The following is a 19,490-nucleotide window of genomic DNA, read 5'->3' on the forward strand; positions in this document are numbered from 1 at the left end:
GGGGTCCCCGTGCTGGTGGTGGTGGTGGTCGGGGTGGGGGTCGGGGTCTCCGTGCTGGTGGTGGTCGGGGTGGAGGTCGGTGTCTCCGTGCTGGTGGTGGTCGGGGTGGGGGTCGGGGTCTCCGTGCTGGTAGTGGTGGTGGTGGAGGCCGGGGTCGGGGTCTCCGTGCTGGTGGGGGTCGGGGTGGAGGTGGGGGTCCCCGTGCTGGTGGTGGTGGTGGTGGAGGCCGGGGTCGGGGTCTCCGTGCTGGTGGTGGTCGGGGTGGGGGTCGGGGTCTCCGTGCTGGTGGTGCTCGGGGTGGAGGTCGGGGTCCCCGTGCTGGTGGTGGTGGTGGTGGAGGCAGGGGTCGGGGTCTCCGTGCTGGTGGTGGTCGGGGTGGGGGTCGGGGTCTCCGTGCTGGTGGTGGTCGGGGTGGGGGTCGGGGTCTCCGTGCTGGTGGTGGTTGGGGTGGAGGTCGGGGTCCCCGTGCTGGTGGTGGTGGTGGTGGAGGCCGGGGTCGGGGTCTCCGTGCTGGTGGTGGTTGGGGTGGAGGTCGGGGTCCCCGTGCTGGTGGTGGTGGTGGTGGAGGCCGGGGTCGGGGTCTCCGTGCTGGTGGTGGTCGGGGTGGGGGTCGGGGTCCCCATGCTGGTGGTGGTCGGGGTGGGGGTCGGGGTCCCCGTGCTGGTGGTGGTGGTGGGGGTTGGGGTCCCCGTGCTGGTGGTGGTGGTGGTGGAGGCCGGGGTCGGGGTCTCCGTGCTGGTGGTGGTCAGGGTGGAGGTGGGTGTCCCCGTGCTGGTGGTGGTGGTGGTGGAGGCCGGGGTCGGGGTCTCCGTGCTGGTGGTGGTCGGGGTGGGGGTCGGGGTCTCCGTGCTGGTGGTGGTCGGGGTCCCCGTGCTGGTGGTGGTGGTGGTCGAGCCCGGGGTCGGGGTCTCCGTGCTGGTGGTGGTCGGGGTGGGGGTCGGGGTCTCCGTGCTGGTGGTGGTCGGGGTCCCCGTGCTGGTGGTGGTGGTGGTCGAGCCCGGGGTCGGGGTCTCCGTGCTGGTGGTGGTCGGGGTGGGGGTTGGGGTCCCCGTGCTGGTGGTGGTGGTGGTGGGGGTTGGGGTCCCCGTGCTGGTGGTGGTGGTGGTGGAGGCCGGGGTCGGGGTCTCCGTGCTGGTGGTGGTCGGGGTTGGGGTCGGGGTCTCCATGCTGGTGGTGGTCGGGGTCCCTGTGCTGGTGGTGGTGGTGGTGGAGGCCGGAGTCGGGGTCTCCGTGCTGGTGGTGGTCGGGGTGGTGGTCGGGGTCGGGGTCTCCGTGCTGGTGGTGGTGGTGGTGGAGGCCGGAGTCGGGGTCTCCGTGCTGGTGGTGGTCGGGGTGGGGGTCGGGGTCCCCGTGCTGGTGGTGGTCGGGGAGGGGGTCGGGGTCCCCGTGCTGGTGGTGGTGGTGGTGGAGGCCGGGGTCGGGGTCTCCGTGCCGGTGGTGGTGGTGGTCGGGGAGGTCGGCGTGGTTACAGGGGAAGGCGTGGAGATACAGGGTGGAGGCCACGAACAGCAGTAGACGTTGATCTCATAGTTGAGGCAAGAAGGCTGGGGCATGTATCCCCCTGGTTTTCTGGTTTTCATTTCTGCACACCAGCCCGACGTCGATGTCGCAATCCACGTTCTGCCCCAGCTGCCCAAGGGGGATGTCAGGGAACTGGGCGGCTCTGCAGGAGATGTTGGCCGCCCAGCCTGGTACACAGACCTCGACAGATTCGATGTCTGCCCCCGGTTTGGTGTTGTCTGGTTTCCCTGAATCCAGCCAGCCAGTCCAATTGCACTCAGGCACGCACAGATTGGTGGTTGATCCCGGGGTAGGGGTGGTGGTGGTGGTGGTGGTGGTGGAGGCCGGGGTCGGGGTCTCCGTGCTGGTGGTGGTCGGGGCGGTGGTCGGGGTCTCCGTGCTGGTGGTGCTGGTGGTGGGGGTCGGGGTCTCCGTGCTGGTGGTGGTCGGGGTGGGGGTCGGGGTCTCCGTGCTGGTGGTGGTCGGGGTGGGGGTCGGGGTCTCCGTGCTGGTGGTGGTCGGGGTGGGGGTCGGGGTCTCCGTGCTGGTGGTGGTGGTGGTCGAGGCCGGGGTCGGGGTCTCCGTGCTGGTGGTGGTTGGGGTGGAGGTCGGGGTCGGGGTCTCCGTGCTGGTGGTGGTTGGGGTGGAGGTCGGGGTCGGGGTCTCCGTGCTGGTGGTGGTGGTGGTCGAGGCCGGGGTCGGGGTCTCCGTGCTGGTGGTGGTCGGGGTGGGGGTCGCAGACTCCGTGCTGGTGGTGGTGGTGGTGGTGGTCGAGGCCGGGGTCGGGGTCTCCGTGCTGGTGGTGGTCGGGGTGGGGGTCGGGGTCTCCGTGCTGGTGGTGGTCGGGGTCCCCGTGCTGGTGGTGGTGGTGGTCGAGCCCGGGGTCGGGGTCTCCGTGCTGGTGGTGGTCGGGGTGGGGGTTGGGGTCCCCGTGCTGGTGGTGGTGGTGGTGGGGGTTGGGGTCCCCGTGCTGGTGGTGGTGGTGGTGGAGGCCGGGGTCGGGGTCTCCGTGCTGGTGGTGGTCGGGGTTGGGGTCGGGGTCTCCATGCTGGTGGTGGTCGGGGTCCCTGTGCTGGTGGTGGTGGTGGTGGAGGCCGGAGTCGGGGTCTCCGTGCTGGTGGTGGTCGGGGTGGTGGTCGGGGTCGGGGTCTCCGTGCTGGTGGTGGTGGTGGTGGAGGCCGGAGTCGGGGTCTCCGTGCTGGTGGTGGTCGGGGTGGGGGTCGGGGTCCCCGTGCTGGTGGTGGTCGGGGAGGGGGTCGGGGTCCCCGTGCTGGTGGTGGTGGTGGTGGAGGCCGGGGTCGGGGTCTCCGTGCCGGTGGTGGTGGTGGTCGGGGAGGTCGGCGTGGTTACAGGGGAAGGCGTGGAGATACAGGGTGGAGGCCACGAACAGCAGTAGACGTTGATCTCATAGTTGAGGCAAGAAGGCTGGGGCATGTATCCCCCTGGTTTCTGGTTTTCATTTCTGCACACCAGCCCGACGTCGATGTCGCAATCCACGTTCTGCCCCAGCTGCCCAAGGGGGATGTCAGGGAACTGGGCGGCTCTGCAGGAGATGTTGGCCGCCCAGCCTGGTACACAGACCTCGACAGATTCGATGTCTGCCCCCGGTTTGGTGTTGTCTGGTTTCCCTGAATCCAGCCAGCCAGTCCAATTGCACTCAGGCACGCACAGATTGGTGGTTGATCCCGGGGTAGGGGTGGTGGTGGTGGTGGTGGTGGTGGAGGCCGGGGTCGGGGTCTCCGTGCTGGTGGTGGTCGGGGCGGTGGTCGGGGTCTCCGTGCTGGTGGTGCTGGTGGTGGGGGTCGGGGTCTCCGTGCTGGTGGTGGTCGGGGTGGGGGTCGGGGTCTCCGTGCTGGTGGTGGTCGGGGTGGGGGTCGGGGTCTCCGTGCTGGTGGTGGTCGGGGTGGGGGTCGGGGTCTCCGTGCTGGTGGTGGTGGTGGTCGAGGCCGGGGTCGGGGTCTCCGTGCTGGTGGTGGTTGGGGTGGAGGTCGGGGTCGGGGTCTCCGTGCTGGTGGTGGTTGGGGTGGAGGTCGGGGTCGGGGTCTCCGTGCTGGTGGTGGTGGTGGTCGAGGCCGGGGTCGGGGTCTCCGTGCTGGTGGTGGTCGGGGTGGGGGTCGCAGACTCCGTGCTGGTGGTGGTGGTGGTGGTGGTCGAGGCCGGGGTCGGGGTCTCCGTGCTGGTGGTGGTCGGGGTGGGGGTCGGGGTCTCCGTGCTGGTGGTGGTCGGGGTGGTGGTTGTGGTTGAGGGGGTGGTGGTTGGGGCCGTGGTTGGGGACCCGGGACACTCATACATCGGCAGGCAACAATTGACACGTATTTCATAGTCATAACAGACGGCGAACGGCCCGTTTCCAAACTGGTCTTCGTTGAGGCAAATGAACCCTGAGGAGACATCACACTGTACCTTCTGGCCCGTCTCCTCCCAGCTGAGCTCTGGCTCCGTGGCCAACCTGCACTGGATGTCCTCGGGTTCCCTGCAGACACTGTCGAATTTCTCCCAGTCTCCACCGGTGCTGTCCATGCTGGGGTGGTTCTCGTTGATCCAGTCGGACCAGAAGCAGCACACATCTGGGGAAGCAAATCCGGGATCGGATTGGTCACCGCGCCTGGACGCAGCTTCCGGGGAGCCCACTGGGACTGGCACGACCGCCCTCCTATCACGGCCAAAGAGCCAGGGTGTTGTCGGCTCAGAGAGTGTGGGCCCGGCTCCGCTTCCTCCCTCCTCCTGCAGCTCCACACTGAGCCCCAGGGAAGGAACAGCCCCTCACGCCACACCTGGGTGACAGCCCGACCCCCGGGCTGCAGCCCTCTGCCCCTCCCTTGGCTGTTTTCAAATCCTGATGTCTCCCTGAAAACAATTAGCATGGACAGGGTCAGCCATTCCAATGAGAAAGCCCACAGGAAGGGGCTCGGTCTGGACGCTTGAACAACAGTGTCACCCCGAGCCGCTCCTTCCCCCGTGCATCAGCCAGGCACCCGTGAGTCCCAGGGGGTCATGCCACCCAAAGCACCCTCTCTGGTGAAGTGAGCAGCACGGGCCACGGGCCCCACATCCGCATCTCCTGGGCAGTTCCCGGAGCAGCTCCGGGTGCCCTGCCCCCCGCACCCACCCGCCTCGGGGACACTGCCCACACAACTTACTGGGAGTGACTGAAGACGGGGTCGTTGAGGAGATGGTCGTTGCTGCACAAGAGCCAGAAAGGAAAGGAGGCTGTCACTAGAGATTTTGACACCTTTAAAACTCTTTTATAATTTTTACAAGTCCCTTTTTCCCGTGGCTACCACACCCCCGTGGCTCGTCCGGTGACGGCTACCACCTCAGTGAGAACGACCATGGGGGGATTTAAGGACCTTCCTCTGCTTCTCTAAGCCTCAGGGGTATTTTCTTGCTGGTTCGGGAAGTGTTCCTAGGTCACCTTCACTGCGGTCTGGGCTCAGGGATGTGGTCCTGATGCCACATCTCAACTCGGCAGGCCAGGGGCCCCGGTGACGTCCCCTGAACGGAGACGCCTGTGAGCTGCGCGCACCCCCCCATTTCAGCTGGGCCCGGGGCCTCACCTGTGCTGGGGATGGGGGTGGGGGTGGTGCTCGTGGTACTCGTGACGGGGGTGGTGGAGGGCGGCAAGGAGGACGAGGGAGGCGAGGTAGGCTGGCAGATGTTGAAGTGTTTCTCCACCGTCCCGTTGGGCCCGCAGATCACCCAGTAGCAGAAAGACCCATCCTGGGTATAGTTGAGAATCTTCCCTGGGGGACGGGCGGGAGGCCAAGGTCAACATGGCAAGGACAAGACAGAGCCTCTCGAGCACCCCCTGCCCGTCCCAATCAGAGAAAGACTAGGTGTCCCCCAGCCCCGACCAGCGGCAGACCGATCCGCCACCAGGACTCCATCCCCAGAAACCCATCGGAGCGCAGAAGCCGGATGGCACAAGGGGTGACCTCGGCCCCTCATCACAGGCCTGGGGAGGCCGGTGCAAGTCAGAGCCGGCTCTGAGCCAGGAAGGGCCTCTGGGGACCGCAGGAGCAGGGGAGGGTGACACTGAGCCCCACCCCCACAGTCCAGGGACAGGCAGCTTGGTGGCTCTCCTGGGCGGGAGGGCAGCTCACCTTCTTCAGGCCGGCAGACAACTTCCGAGGAGTTGGTACACATGCTGCAAAGCAAGCACAGAGCTGCAGACCCCGAGCACACACCCCCCCGCCCAGGCCCTCCCTGGTGCACCCCGGGTGCAGCTCCAAAGGAGCCTGCCCACTGGGGTCTAGCTGTGGGCCGAGGAGGACAAGCTGAGGCAGGCAAAGGCCAGACAGAGCAGGAGGATGAGAAGGGACAGGCTGGCCTGTCCCCACGTCCTGTTCCCGTGTCTATACCTGCGGGTGTGCGCCCCTGGCCGCGCGTCCACACCCACACACACGAATGCGTGGTGTGTGCGTGCACGCATATGCTCGCGTGTGCACCTGTGCACACGAAGCCACGTCACACGTGCGCCCGACCTCCCCCGGGCTCCCTGCAGGGCGAACTTAGGTACCAAGACTGGCAGTCCTTGTCGGAGGGCACGGACGCTCCAGGTGGGTAACGGGTGTCCTCGACGTAGCAGCCACACTGGTCGGCCGTGACGCACTTCTTCTCGTCCTCGTCGTAGATGGGCCTGTCCTTGGGGCACCGCGGGTAGCAGCCTGGTAGGCACAGGGCACAGGGCTTGGACCGCCACGGAGGATCCCACATCCTCCAGACCCCGCCGTCGTGCCCACCATGTCAGGGCCTTCTCTCCAGGAGGTTCCTCCGGCAAGTCCCAGGTCCCCCCTCGCTGGGCCCTGCACACTGCCATAGGGCCAAAGGGATGGCCAGGCCCCTCCCAGCCTCCTGGGGAGGTGGGGGAGGGCACTCCCTCCCCAGATCCGCAGGTGGCTCACCCCTTCACATCCCTAGTTCTCAACTCCAAGGCCCTGAGGAGGTTCCCCGGGACCCCTGGGTGAGACACCCGCCCGTCCTGCTGCCTTCCGCCTCTCCACCTGGGCGGGGTCTTGGCTTGACAGCGGGGTGGGCCTGGTCCGCCCCGGACCTCAGGTCCCCAGCCCCACGGGGCCTCTCCCAGGCGACCCTGCGGGTCTGCAGAGGACCCTGTGCCCCGGCCCCCGGGCACACTCACCCTCCAGGTAGGACACGGAGATGTTGGAGTGGATCCCGTTGACCGTCCTGCAGGTCTCAAAGCTGCGGTTCCCACACGGCTCGTAGTGCCACTCGCACTCGTCCGGGGGGTTGTAGTAGTCACAGAAGATGGCTGTGGGGGACGCGGGGTCAGATCCAGGGAGCGCGAGGCCAGCTCCCTTCTGGCAGCCCACACGCCACCCTGGCCCCGAGCAACGGCTCTCAGGAGGGAAAGAGACTGCAAACACCCCATCCCTTGGGTGGGTAAGGAGGGCCAGCCCACCCACAGCGTGGCCCCCGCCCCAGGACAGGCGGGCACTCACGGCACAGGTCTGGCGTCCTCCAGAACACGCAGGCCCCCTCCTTCGTGCACGCCTGGGCGTAGGAGGCCACGGCAGAGCAAAAGCACTCACAGTCCCCGCCCGTGTCGCAGGAGCACGAGTCATGGACGCAGGCCTCGTAGAATGGCTTGGGGTCCACCTGGGGGAGAAGACCTCTGTGCCCTGGGCCCGCACTGCCCTCATGGGGCCGGGCCTGCCCCTGCAGCCGAGGAGCTCAGGACCCCCAGGGCAGGGCACGGTCACCCAGCACTAGCCTCCCAGGGGGCCGGCAGGGGAGGTCCAGAGACAGGGGGCCACCCCCCCCCCCACTGCCCGGGGCTTCCGTCCTTTCTCCCTCCCTGGAAGACATGAGGGCTGGGGACCCAGCCAGGGGTCTCCGGGAGGGCCGGGCCTCTGGTAAAGGCCAGAAAATGGAGCTGAAGCTGGAGGAGAGGAGGCACATGGTGACCTCAGGGCGCTCCTCAGCGGGAGCAAGAAGGGCCACCCTGCGCAAGGATCCATGCCGTCCACCGCCACGGCCCCGCCTACGGCCCCGCCCACGCGCACGGCCCCGCCCAGGCCCGCCGCCACGGCCCCGCCCACGCACCTTGCTGTGGCAGACGGCGAAGACCCGGCTCTTGATGATACTGCACTGCTTTTCGGCCCAGGAGAGGCGGTGCGGCCTCAGGGCGCAGGGCTCCGGGGTGAAGCTCACGTCTGGGCAGGTGGGGGCCTCCTTCCAGCTGTTCCCGAAGTCCAGCTCGCTGTCCACCACCATGTGGTCCCTCGTGGTGAAGTCGTTGCTGGAGCGGCGGTCGAAGTTCCCACACAGCCCGCACACCGTGCCCTGCGGAGGCAGCGAGCCCGGGGCGTGGTGAGGCGGCTCCGGCCCGGGAGGGCGGCTCGGCCCCTCCTGCGCCCCGGGGGCCCGGCAGCCGGGCGCCGCCACGCACCTCGTAGGACGGCGCCAGCTTGATGAAGACGGTGGTCCTCTTGTCCCAGATGACGATGACGCCCACGCTGGCCTCTACCACCAGGTACTGGCCCACCTCCCGCGTGGTGTAGGACACGTGGTGGCCCACGTCTCGCTGGATCACCACGCGGTGCTTGCCCTCCAGCTTCAGCTCCAGACTCTGTGCCCAGGGGAGAGGCCCTGTCACTGGGCGCCCGGGGCATCCCCGAGGGCTCGCGCGTCCCCGGCATCAGGCGGCACTCACCCCCATGAAGATTTTGATGGCCTTGGAGCAGGTGACGCCCGTGGTGCCACAGGGAACATTCTCGGTGATGATGCTGAAGGAGCCCAGTGAGGAGTTCTGGCCACAGTAGTCCTGGGGACCCACGGGGGACGTGAGCCACACTGGCCCGGCCACCGCTGCCCCGGGCCCCCACCCAGCCCCAGCCCTCCTCTGGTAAGAGGGGGCCCTTAACGGCACACACAAGCCCCTCACTCCCCGGGCCCCTCACTGGGGACCCCTTCTTGCTGGGCTGAGAGTGGCTTTAGGACGTGGTGCAGGGCCACGGGCCGGGGGCAGGGCCACGCCGCTGGCCTCACCTGAACCGCCACGTAGGAACAGTGTCCATCAAAGTCGTAGTGCTTTCCGTCGAACGTGATGTAGTGGCCACTTCCGTAGATGGAGCAGGAGCCGTAGCACACGGCCTGCGTGCACACCCAGCGGCCCCTCCGGCAGGTGCTGAGGAGAGTGGGAAGGGGGCCTGGAGGGGCCACGGGGGTGCAAGTCCCCCCACCCCTGCTCAGAGGGAGCCCGGCGGGCCGGGCGCTGTGCAGACAGCCCCGGAGCGGCTCATGAACCACACCCACACCCCCCCCCCGCCCCCGCCAGAGCTCCTGGGGCCGGGGTCAGCGGGCCACTCACCAGGTGTTGCAGTCCACCTTGATCTTGTCCCCAGGGGAGTACAGGTCCTTGTTGTGCACACAGGGACACTGCTCTTCCATGACGCAGCCGCCGCGGCCGTCATCCAGCAGCCCGTCCGGGCAAACACAGCCGCTGATGCACTCCGTCTGGTACTGCAGGGGGCCGGAGCGGCGTTCAGGGATTTGCTTCGGGGCCCGGAGCTGGCCCCGTCACTGCCGCCCCCTTTCCTGACCCTGGCAGACACCCCTTTGTCCCTTCCCCACCCACAGACCCCGGCCCTCTCTCCTCTCTCGGGCTCTGCCCTGGGCCGGGGTACAGGCGAGGGCTGCCGGCCGAGGGTCCCTAGGCTGGCCACCGTGCCCTCAGTGGGCCGGACGGGGGGGCCGACCGGCCACCACCTCCCCCGCCCGGGGACAGGGAGGGCCAGTGAGGCCCGTGTGCGCGCGGGACCCAACATCCAGGTCCCGGGGCCAGTGTGGACGCCCGGGGACACCCTCCCCCCCACGGCGGCCCCCACACGCACGTGGCCGGCAGCCAGCGTCTGGCAGCTGGTGGGTCGCGGGTTCTGGATGGCCAGCGCTGTCAGGTTGTTGCAATCCACGTGGATCTTTGGGGCCTGACAGCCTGTGGGACAGAGGGGGCCGCCTCGGCTCAGTGGAGGTCGGGCTGGGGGCGGGGGGGGGGGGCTCAGCAGGTGGGGATGGGTGAGGGGTGGGGAGCCAGGCACACGCAGGCTACTTACGAAGGCCGATCAGCTGGATCTGAACGCACTGAAGCCTGCCGTTCCGGCAAACGCTGAGGGGAAGAGGCAGGAGGTGAACAGGCCCCTCGTGGGGGCGGGCGGGCCCGTGGGTCCCCCCATGCTCCCCAACCCCAGGCCGCCTACCATCGCTCCCCCTGCCGCAGGACCACTTCCCCGGCCTCCAGGTAGAGGCCGCGGTGATAGCAAGAGCATTTGGCCAGGGGCACACAGCGGCCCTTCTCATCCAGGAAGGTGTGGTCAGGGCAGCCGCAGCCGTCCACCGGCGCAAAGCCCTTGAGGCAGTGGGTGTCGGCCTCGGAGAGCGAGCGGCAGGTGGGCTGGCAGGTGGTCAGGTTGTACAGGAAGATCTGTGAGCTGGGGCAGGAGCCCACGTCCTTGTCTGCGGAGGCACGGGGCGGGCGTGAGGGGCGCAGGGACGGCCCCCGGCCCCCCCGCCCCCGCCCCCCAGGCCGTCCCTGAGCCCCACCCCGGCCAAGGGGCCCACGAGGGCAGTCTCCCTGAGGTGGCGCACGGGAACCCCGCCCCCCCCGAACCCCGGGCCGCGGTTCTGGGCCCCGCCCTGCCAGCACGGAACAGCGGGGCTGACCCCTCCCGCCACGGGGGACGCCAGACACCCCGCGGGGGCTGGCACTCACTGCAGACTTGCTCCCGCCACCCCCACAGCATGACGCCCTTGGTGGCGCAGGCGCGGGCGTAGGAGGACAGGGCGGCGCACATGCAGTCCTCGCTGTTCTGGCAGTTACACGTATCGTACCTGCACCTCTGGGGGAAAGTGAGGCAGGCAGTGAGCGAGGGAAGCAGCTCACGCACGCACGCGCACACACACGCACCGGCTCCCACCCCGCAAGGGGCAAACCCACGCGAGGCACCCCCGCGCGCACACGTGCTGACGGTCGGCAGCTCCCAGGGGGAGACTCGAGGCCAAGGGTCGGGCTCGGCCCGACGCACAGAGCGCACCTTCCGGGCAAGATCGGGCGACGGGCAGTGCCCGTGCGGGTCCCGCGGGTCCCACCCACCTTGTAATACTCCGAGGGGTCCACGGCTGAGTGGCACCTCCCGAAGGGGGTCTCTGTCTTCTTCAGCAGGGAGCACCAGTGCTCCGCGTAGTTGGCTGCAGAGGACGGACAGAGCCTCAGCAGGGGCGGTCCCCTGAGCCCCGCTGCCTGGCCGCCCGGCTGGAACCCACTCGGTCCCCTGGAGCCCAGTCCCCTCCAGCCCAATGCAAGGCCACACCCCCACAGCCGCCCCACGCTCAACCTGCCCTGACCTGGTGGGTGGGAAGGCATGTGTCGTGTCCCCAGACCAGCCCCTGGGCGAGGGCCACCACCCAGTGATTAGCGAGCAAGCCTGGCCCCTCCGCGGCGACTCTTGGCGGGCAGCCACCGTGGACCACCCCACCCAGCCACGCGGCAGAAAGCAGCAGTTGGACAGGCTGGCCAGCCGGCCTCCCCCCAGCCCCACCCGGCCAACGGGTCCCGCGGGGCGTCCCGTGCACCCGGCGGGGCCGAGCCTCACCGCTCTCGATGTTGAGGGAGCAGGGGTCCTCCAGCCAGTCCAGCTTGTCGTGGCAACTCGACTGGGCCTTCCACGTGTTGGCGAAGCCGGCCCCCGTGGCCTCCACCAGCCCGCCCGCCGTCTTGAAGTCATCCCCTTCCAGGCCGTTGAAGTTCCCGCAGAGGCCTGAGGGGCCGGGACAGGGTTGGGAAGGGGCGGGGCGCCAGGGGGCAGGCCCCGAGCGAGCGGGGCCCTTGTGGGGGCGGGCCGAGGGCACCACTCACCCTGCACGCGCCCCTGGGCGGCCTGGTCCAGCGTCACAAACAGCTGCATCACGGGCACCAGCTGCACCTGCAGCCTGAGGCCGAAGGCGGTATTCACCACGAGGTGGTGGGAGGATGGTTGGAAGATGGAGAAGCTGGCTGCAAGGCAGGGGGCGGGGTCCCCCTCGTCAGCAGGGGCTCTGGAGCTGCAGGGGGCTGCACTTCCTCCAGCGCCACCCCCGGCTGGGCGTCCCATGGACCCACCAGTCATGGTGGGGGGGGAGGGGGCAGGACTCACCAGTCACGTGGGGCAAGTTCACCTGCAGCTCATTCAGCAGCACGCTGCCGTCCGACTTGAAGGCCACCACCTGCGGGACAGGCAGAGGGGACGGTGGGGCTGAGAGGGGCCCTGGGGGCCCAGGGGCGCCGGGCGGGGAGGGGCGGGGGCACCCACGTTCTTCTTCTTGTCGGTCAGCAGCACCGCCGTCTTCAGGCAGGTCTGCTTGTCCGTGGAGCCGCAGGGGGCCAGCTCACCCAGGAGGGCATAGGAGTCGTGGTCGCCCTGCAGGGGACAGGGACGGTGGCAGCGACCCACACAGAGCCTGATGCAGGGCCGGGAGCCAGCCGTGCCCACTCGCCGCCCGGCCAGCTACCTTGACCAGCACGTAGTAGCAGTCCCCGTGGAAAGTGTACTTCTTCCCGTCGAAGGTGGAGATGTGGGAGCCGCCCTCCAGGGCGCAGGTGCCTGGGCATGGCAGGTCTTTGCACACCCAGCGGCCGGCGGTGCAGACGCTGTGGGCCATGGGGCACAGGGTCAGGCTCAGCTGCCCCCTCCAGCCCACCGGCCCCTAGCCCAAGGCTCCCAGCCCAGGGCACCCAGCCCACTGGCCCCCAGCCTGCCGGCCCCCAGCGCAAGGCCCCCAGCCCACCAGCTCCCAGCCCAGGGCCCCAGACCCCAGACCCACCAGCCCCCAGCCCACCGGCCCCTAGCCCAAGGCTCCCAGCCCAGGGCACCCAGCCCAGGAAACCCCCCCCAGCCCAGGGCCCTCAGCCCACCAGCCCCCAGCCCAAGGCCCCCAGCCCACCAGCTCCCAGCCCGGGACCCACCACTGCTCGCAGTCATTGGTGATCTGCTGGCCGGGCAAGTACAGGTGCCCGTGGACCTTGCAGTGACACTGGCTGACGGGAATGCAGCCTCTGCCCGCAATGTCATCGTACACAGTGCCTGGACGGTAGGGAAGAGACGTTATCCTCGGCCAGCCTCGGAAAACCCCAGAATCCCTACAGCGGGGCTTTCTCCGGCAGGGCCGCAGCCCCGGGCTGGCCTGTGATGGGGCAATCTCCCAGGTGGGGTTGCCAGCCAGGCCTCCCACCCGCAGGCCCCTCTGGTCCTTCGGGGACACCTGTGCCCCCACACATCACCCGGTCAGGGATCTGCCTTGGGAACACAGCCTCCAGACCACCTCCCTGGGGGCCTCCAGGCTCTGTGAGCAGGGCAGCGGGACAGGTGCCCTCGGGGTGATGACCAGGAAGGAGTCCTCCCACCGAGACTCCCTGAAGCCCCACTGTGTGCGCTTGGGAGGCGGTCTCCAGCTTCTGTGTCCCTTCTACCCAGTGTCAGGGAAGACGGCACTGCCCCTCGCGTCCAGCGCCATCGCTGACCTCCGCCCCCCGGTCCCAGGGCACACGGGCCTGGGCGGGCCATCTCAGGGCAGCGCCCACCCACCAGCCACCACCCCGAGGCCTCCACAGCACACACCTTCCGGGCAAAAACAGCCGTCCATGCGGTGCTCCTCACACAGGTTGCTGATTCCCAGGTGTGAGCAGGTGTCCATGCAGGGTGAGCCGCTCTCCAGGTAAACCATGTTCCCGGGGCAGCTCTTGGCTGCAAAGGCAAAGGCAGGCCTCTGAGCGGACACGTACGCAGGGGTACAGGGGGCCCGGGGTGCGGGGGGCCGGGATGCAGGGGGGCCGGGGTGCAGGGGGCTAGGGTACAGGGGGCCGAGGTACAAGGGGGCTGGGGTGCAGGGGGGCCGGGGTGCAGGGGGCCGGGGTACAAGGGGGCCAGGGTGCAGGGGGCCCAGGGTACAACGGGGCTGGGATGCAGGGGGACCAGGATGCAGGGGGCCCAGGATTCAGGGGGCCCGGGGTACAGGGGGGCCGGGGTGCAGGGAGGTCAGGGTACAAGGGGCCGGGGTACAGCAGGGCTCGGGTGCAAGGGGCCCAGCATACTATGGGGCTGGGATGCAGGGGGGCCACGATGCAGGGGGCCCGGGATTCAGGGGGCCCGGGGTGCAGGGGGCCGGGGTACAAAGGGGCCGGGGTGCAGCGGACTAGGGTACAGGGGGCCGGGACACAAGGGGTCCAGGGTGCAGCGGGCTAGGGTATAGGGGGCCAGGATACAAGGGGGCCGGGGTGCAGGGAGGCCGGGGTACAGGGGGCTGGGGTACAGCAGGGCCGGGTGCAGGGGGCTAGGGTACGGGGGGCCAGGGTACAAGGGGGCCGGGCTGCAGGGGGCTAGGGTACAGGGGTCTGGGGTACAAGTGGGCCGAGGTGTAGGGGGCCAGGTGCAGGGGGCCCAGGGTACAGGGGGCCGGGATGCAGGGCACCAGGCCGCCCCGTCCCTGGACGGCCCCCACCCTGAGGGCCCTGCAGTGCCCACGCCCCCACCCGCCCGGCGGCACCGCGGCGCTTACGGCAGAACACGGGGGTCCTCCAGGTGCCCGGCCGGCCGCCCGCGTGCGAGCACTGGCGAGAGAACTCGGCGAGGCTGCTGCAGATGCAGGAGGCGCCCAGCGGGCACCGGCAGCGGTCCTGCGCGCAGGCCTGCACGTACAGCTCCAGCGGCACCAGGCCCAGGCAGTCCTCGAAGGCCGAGCCCGTCAGCAGCCTCTCGCACTCGGCGCGCTGGCAGACAGATGCGGGGGTGAGGGGATGAGGGCCGCTCCCGCCCTCCTCTTCTCCGCGACACCCCAGACGCACCCCCCCTCCCTCTCGGGAACGGCTCCTCCCCCGCCAGCGACTCACGTGCTCAGAGCAGGACTCTCCCGCGGGCTCCTCCTCGGGGTCCTCGCACACCACCCCAGGCTTTTTGATCTTCTGCATGTTCCCAAACTCGATGGCACTGAAGGACACACCTGGGGGTGCAGGCCTGTCAGCGGGGCAGCGGCAGGGACCCAGCGCCCATGCCCCGCCCACCAGGCCCCCAAGGAGACCCTACCGTCAGAGAGGAACTCTGAATAGACGTGCAGGCCGTTGTAGTCCCCGCAGAGGCCACACGTGTGGTTCCGGAACTTACTGTCCAGCTCCAGCTGGAGGGGGAACGGGAGGCAGGTGAGCGGGACCACGGCCAGGCTGGTCCCCAGCACCTCCCTCCGCTCGGGTGCCCGGTACGGCAGGAGGCTGGGGTCAGCCCCGGGGTGTCCTGGCACCGGGGATCGCTGAGGACCAGGACAGGGGTGGGGGGTGGGCGAAGGGCCAGCCCGCCTCCCCCCACACCCTGGGCCCGGAGGGACCCCCTCTGCTGCCGATCCGCTCGTGACGGGGGCCGGTCCGCTGGCCCCTGAGCTCCGCTAGGCACCCCCGGCTGTGGCGGGGGCTGCACCCACCATGAGGGAGTCTTCCCGGTTCCACATGAGGGTGAGTCCCGCACGGGAGTAGACCTTGGTATAGACGTCGCTCTTCTCGATGAGCAGCCCGGGGCTATAGTGCGGGGTGCTGACCCTGGGGAGGGGTGCCAGGCGGGAGTCACGCGCAGGCCCACACAGTCACCCACTGCCCAGAGGGGACTGAGGCTGCACGTCCTGTGGGTGGGGTGGCCTCCGCTCCCAGTGCCAGGGCCACGGATGGCGTGGCCACCCTCCGGGGCAGCCGGGGCCGTGGCAGGTCAGCCCTGTCCACCTTGGCCGGCTGGCCTCCCGCCTGCCCCTGTCCCTCTTTTCGCCCCTCCTCCAGGCCCCAGCTCTGTGCCCCGGGAGCCTATACACAACCCCCTGGGGAAACAAAGGGCACACCCTGCAGGAGGCTGGGCAGGAATGCGGCTTAGAGCCCATTGTTCCCTAGACAATGGGGGACAATAGCTGGGGAGGGGAGAGGGCCTCCCGTGGCCCCCCCTTGGGTAACTCGAGCCTGGGTAACAGGGGGGGCCTGGGGCCCCCAGTACAGGATGGGTGAAGCCCCTCGCACCCATGGGGGCTCCTGGCGGGGGCCCATAGGTGTTTGCTGAATGGGTCAGTGACCCGAACTCAAACCCGACACCCTCCTAGCTGGTGGAAGGCCTCGCGGGGCCGCCCAGCCCCACTCACACGGCCCCGTTCAGCACCGCCAGCTGGCGGGTGAGGTAGATAGTGTCGTCTTTGATGTTCAGCAGGATGTAGTCGAGCTGGGGGTGAGCCCCATCTCGTCCCAGGCCCCGCTTCAGGTGCACCGCAAACTCCTTGTAGGAGTCCCTGCAGTCAGACGCAAAGTTGTAGTCGCAGAGGCCCGGGAAGCGGAAGATGTCACTGTCGAACGTCTTATAGTGGAAGTCGCCCCAAGTGCTGCAGACGCTGTGGCCATGGTTCCGGGTCCTGCCCTCTGGGGGAGCAGGGACACACAGGGTGAGCGGGCCAGGCCCCGGGAAGCCTGTCCCGAGGCCCCGCCCCACAGCTGCCCTCTGGGGACCGTCCACGAGGCCATCCCGCAGGACTGGCCCCTGCTGGACCTTCGCCGCCCTGACCAGGGGGTCTCAGCCCCTTGAAAGGACATTTCCAGCCGCCACCCCCGTGCGCCCAGCCTGGCACCAAGTGGGATAGAGGGACTTCCCGGAGCCCAGGGCACCCTGTCCACCTGGTCCAGGGACCCCTGCCCCATCACCACCACACCCCCTCCGGCATCCCTCTGCTCCCACCGCCCCTCACCCACCAGGATGGCGTCTCTGGGTGCCCACTTTGTGTCCAGACATTTGGGGCCAACTTCCCCCCACCCCCAGCGGCTTTGTCACCCAAATGGGACGGAGACACCCCCATCCCGCGTTCCCACTCATCTCAGTCTGGAGTGACCCCTTCGGCACGCGGCCAACACCCCACTTTGCAGAAGGGCTACCTTGGCCTTGGCCCTCCAAGGGGCCCTGACACCCAGCCCCTCACAACTGCCCCTGCCCACCCCCCCCCCCCGACCCACCAGGCCCCTGGACAAAGGCCCAGCTCAGGTGTTTGCACCTGGCACCACCACCTGGCCACAGACTCTGGCCCAAAGATCACCTTCAAAGGGATGACAGGCACCCAAGACCACCTTCCCTCCTCCTTCCTTCCACCCAAAGTCGGAGGGCAGGATGCCCGACCCAAGCAGTGCACCCCAGAGGCTGGGCGGAGGAGGGCCTCCGCTCTGAGCTGCCTCGGCCGTCCTGCCTCCCAGGACATGCCACTGACCACCTTCTCACCTCTCCGGAGCTCCGCACCCCCAGCTGAGCTCAGGGCCAGGCAGACGGCCACCAGGCCGGCTAGCGGCAGCCCCATGGTGGCTCAAAAGGGTGGCGGGGGAGAGCAACTGGGGCAGGGGTCCGGGCCTTATATGGCCCAGCAGGACCGGCAGAGGCGGGGAGAGCAGGGGAGGGGCAAAGCGTGGGTGGGGCGTTTGCCAGGTTATCAGGAAAACAGCTGTGGGGGCTCCCGTGGTGTCACTTGGGAAATATTGATTCAAGTTATCTGTGGTTTATCTTTTTATTAGCCCTCAGTAAAGCTAGCCCTTCTCAGGACGCCCCAGCACCCATGACCCCGGTTCCGACCAACACGCCCTCCCAGCAGCAAGCGGGACAGGGCCCACCCGGGGACGACTGTGGGTCGTCCCACAGGCCCCTGGCCCCCGCCCACCCTGTCCCACATCCCAGCAGAGCGAGGGTTGCAGGAGGTGCTTCCCTGAGGGGGGCTCCCAGGGAGACCCACTGCCCCCTGTTTGCTCCTCCCTCCCTGCTCTCCCGCTCCGGAGGCCCTGCCCCGACTGGGGCCCCGAAACCCCCAAGGCAGGGAATGTGTGGGCTCCGGTGAGGCCCAGAGGCTGCCTCATCTCTGTGCAGACTCTGCTCCTTGGCTGGTTTCGGAGGGCGGCCCACTGGGTAACATCAGGCCCCCAGCTCCGCCCGCCCCCTAATCCCCTCCTGTTCCCAGGCTGATCCAGTCTCTGGAGTTACCTGTAACTGAAACTTGGGAAGCCCAGCCAGGGGACGCTGTGCCGAGACGCGTCCTCTGGGACACGGGAGGGCCGGCAGGAGGCTGGGAGTGGACGTCCTCGAGGGGAACGTGGCCCCAGGCTGTCAGCCTCCCCTGCCTGGCCCAGAGTTTTGTCTCCTGGCAGGTGGGGAGAGAACCGAGTCTCAGCCTCCACAAATTACAGTCAAGTCATCCCCGAGCTTCAGGGGCAGGTGTGGGCGGGGGGCACTCATGTCAACAATCACTGAGACTCTGGATGAGGTGGATGCCCAGAGTGTGGGGGCATGGGACACCCTTCCTCCCTGACCCAGGCTGCCCTCGGAGACAGTGACCCGGCTAGAGTCAGCACCTTGGCCTGCGCCTCCTTGTGGGCCCTTCCTCTGCAGACAGGACCTCCGCACCACAGTGACAGCATCTAGGGACGAGAAGCCTGTTCACGCCACCCGATGATTCCTGGGGCCCCAACAAGGGGCCGATCCCCCAGGGTCTAAGAGGGTGGCTGGGAGCCAGGGGCAGTGAGCCTGCTACTCCTGGGGGGCCTGGGATGGAGCGCCTCCTCCCATCCCACTGTGCCGCCAGCCCCAGGCCCAGGAACTGTCCTCTCTGCAGGGACCCAGGGACCCGGGCACGAGTATGTGGCCTGAGCCAGGAGCAGCAGGGATTAGGAAACCAGAGCCAGCTGGGCCAGCAGGCCCATTGTGCCACTTCCCGTGGGGCTGAACAGGCTGGCACTGAGCCCCGGGGAAACCCAGGAACAGGGGCCCCTCACAGCCCCTCAAGGCAGTGATTTTCCATGCCAGGCTTCCTCTGCCCTGCTGGGATTCAGAGAAATCTCGGCCCGACACTGGACACCCAGCCCAGCCCCTCCTGCCCTGAATATGAGAGGCAGGAGTCCTCCTCTGGGATTGAGAAGGTGGAAGTCCTCCCCTGGGGTCTGAGAAGGTGGGAGTCCTCCCCTGGGGTCTGAAAAGGTGTGAGTCTCCTCTGGGATTGAGAAGGTGGGGGTCCTCCCCTGGGATTGAGAAGGTGGGGTCCTCCGCTGGGGTCTGAGAAGGTGGCATCCTCTTCTAGGATTGAGAAGGCGGAGTCCTCCCCTGGGGTCTGAGAAGGTGGGGTCCTCCCCTGGGATTGAGAAGGTGGGGGTCCTCCCCTGGGATTGAGAAGGTGGAAGTCCTCCCCTGGGATTGAGAAAATGGGGTCCTCCCCTGGGATTGAGAAGCTGGGAGTCTTCCCCTGGGATTGAGAAGGTGGGAGTCCTCCCCTGGGATTGAGAAGGTGGGAGTCCTCCCCTGGGATTGAGAAGGTGGAGTCTGGAGTCTGAGAAGGTGGGAGTCCTCCTCTGGGATTGAGAAGGTGGGGGGCCTCCTCTGGGATTGAGGAGGTGGGGGGTCCTCCCCTGGGATTGAGAAGGTGGGTATCTTCCTCTGGGATTGAGAAGGTGGAGTCCTCCCTTGGAATTGAGAAGGTGGGGCCCTCCCCGGGGTCTGAGAAGGTGGCATCCTCTCCTGGGATTGAGAAGGTGGGGTCCTCCCCGGGGGTCTGAGAAGGTGGCATCCTCCTCTAGGATTGAGAAGGTGGGAGTCCTCCCCTTGGACTGAGAAGGTGGGAGTCTTCCCCTTGGACTGAGAAGGTGGAGTCCTCCCCTGGGGTCTGAGAAGGTGGCGTCCTCCCCTGGGATTGAGAAGGTGGGGTCCTCCCCGGGAGTCTGAGAAGGTGGGAGTCCTCCCCTGGGATTGAGAAGGTGGCGTCCTCCCCTGGGGTTGAGAAGGTGGGAGTCCTCCCCTGGGATTGAGAAGGTGGGGTCCTCCCCGGGGGTCTGAGAAGGTGTGAGTCCTCCCCTGGGATTGAGAAGGTGGCGTCCTCCCCGGGGTCTGAGAAGGTCAGCCCTACATCTCCTATGTGTAGGGGCAGCAGGGCTGACCTGAGGCCCCAAGGTCTGACCCTGACCCTCT

The 19,490-nt window shown here is 68.3% G+C and overlaps 1 protein-coding gene across 1 annotated transcript in view; it reads right to left on the reverse strand.

Annotated features, from left to right (window-relative positions):
- MUC2 (mucin 2, oligomeric mucus/gel-forming) overlaps nt 1-17,179 on the reverse strand; it is a 30,928-nt gene extending 13,749 nt beyond the window's left edge. The window contains 31 exon segments of the mRNA XM_045038110.1: nt 2-1,568; nt 1,570-4,067; nt 4,641-4,682; nt 5,058-5,243; nt 5,604-5,647; nt 6,020-6,167; nt 6,641-6,772; nt 6,963-7,119; nt 7,567-7,806; nt 7,913-8,092; nt 8,177-8,287; nt 8,512-8,650; nt 8,834-8,985; nt 9,357-9,457; nt 9,576-9,628; nt 9,720-9,975; nt 10,232-10,358; nt 10,613-10,707; nt 11,112-11,276; nt 11,375-11,512; nt 11,652-11,721; nt 11,808-11,915; nt 12,007-12,145; nt 12,461-12,578; nt 13,113-13,238; nt 14,050-14,260; nt 14,381-14,490; nt 14,574-14,664; nt 14,962-15,076; nt 15,658-15,928; nt 16,773-17,179. Of these exon segments, the coding sequence (XP_044894045.1) occupies nt 2-1,568; nt 1,570-4,067; nt 4,641-4,682; nt 5,058-5,243; nt 5,604-5,647; nt 6,020-6,167; nt 6,641-6,772; nt 6,963-7,119; nt 7,567-7,806; nt 7,913-8,092; nt 8,177-8,287; nt 8,512-8,650; nt 8,834-8,985; nt 9,357-9,457; nt 9,576-9,628; nt 9,720-9,975; nt 10,232-10,358; nt 10,613-10,707; nt 11,112-11,276; nt 11,375-11,512; nt 11,652-11,721; nt 11,808-11,915; nt 12,007-12,145; nt 12,461-12,578; nt 13,113-13,238; nt 14,050-14,260; nt 14,381-14,490; nt 14,574-14,664; nt 14,962-15,076; nt 15,658-15,928; nt 16,773-16,848 (7,966 nt within the window). The 5' untranslated portion in view covers nt 16,849-17,179.
- Between the last annotated feature and the right edge of the window lie 2,311 nt (nt 17,180-19,490).

The sequence above is a fragment of the Felis catus genome, chromosome D1, assembly GCF_018350175.1.
Source record: "Felis catus isolate Fca126 chromosome D1, F.catus_Fca126_mat1.0, whole genome shotgun sequence".
NCBI lineage: Eukaryota > Metazoa > Chordata > Mammalia > Carnivora > Felidae > Felis > Felis catus.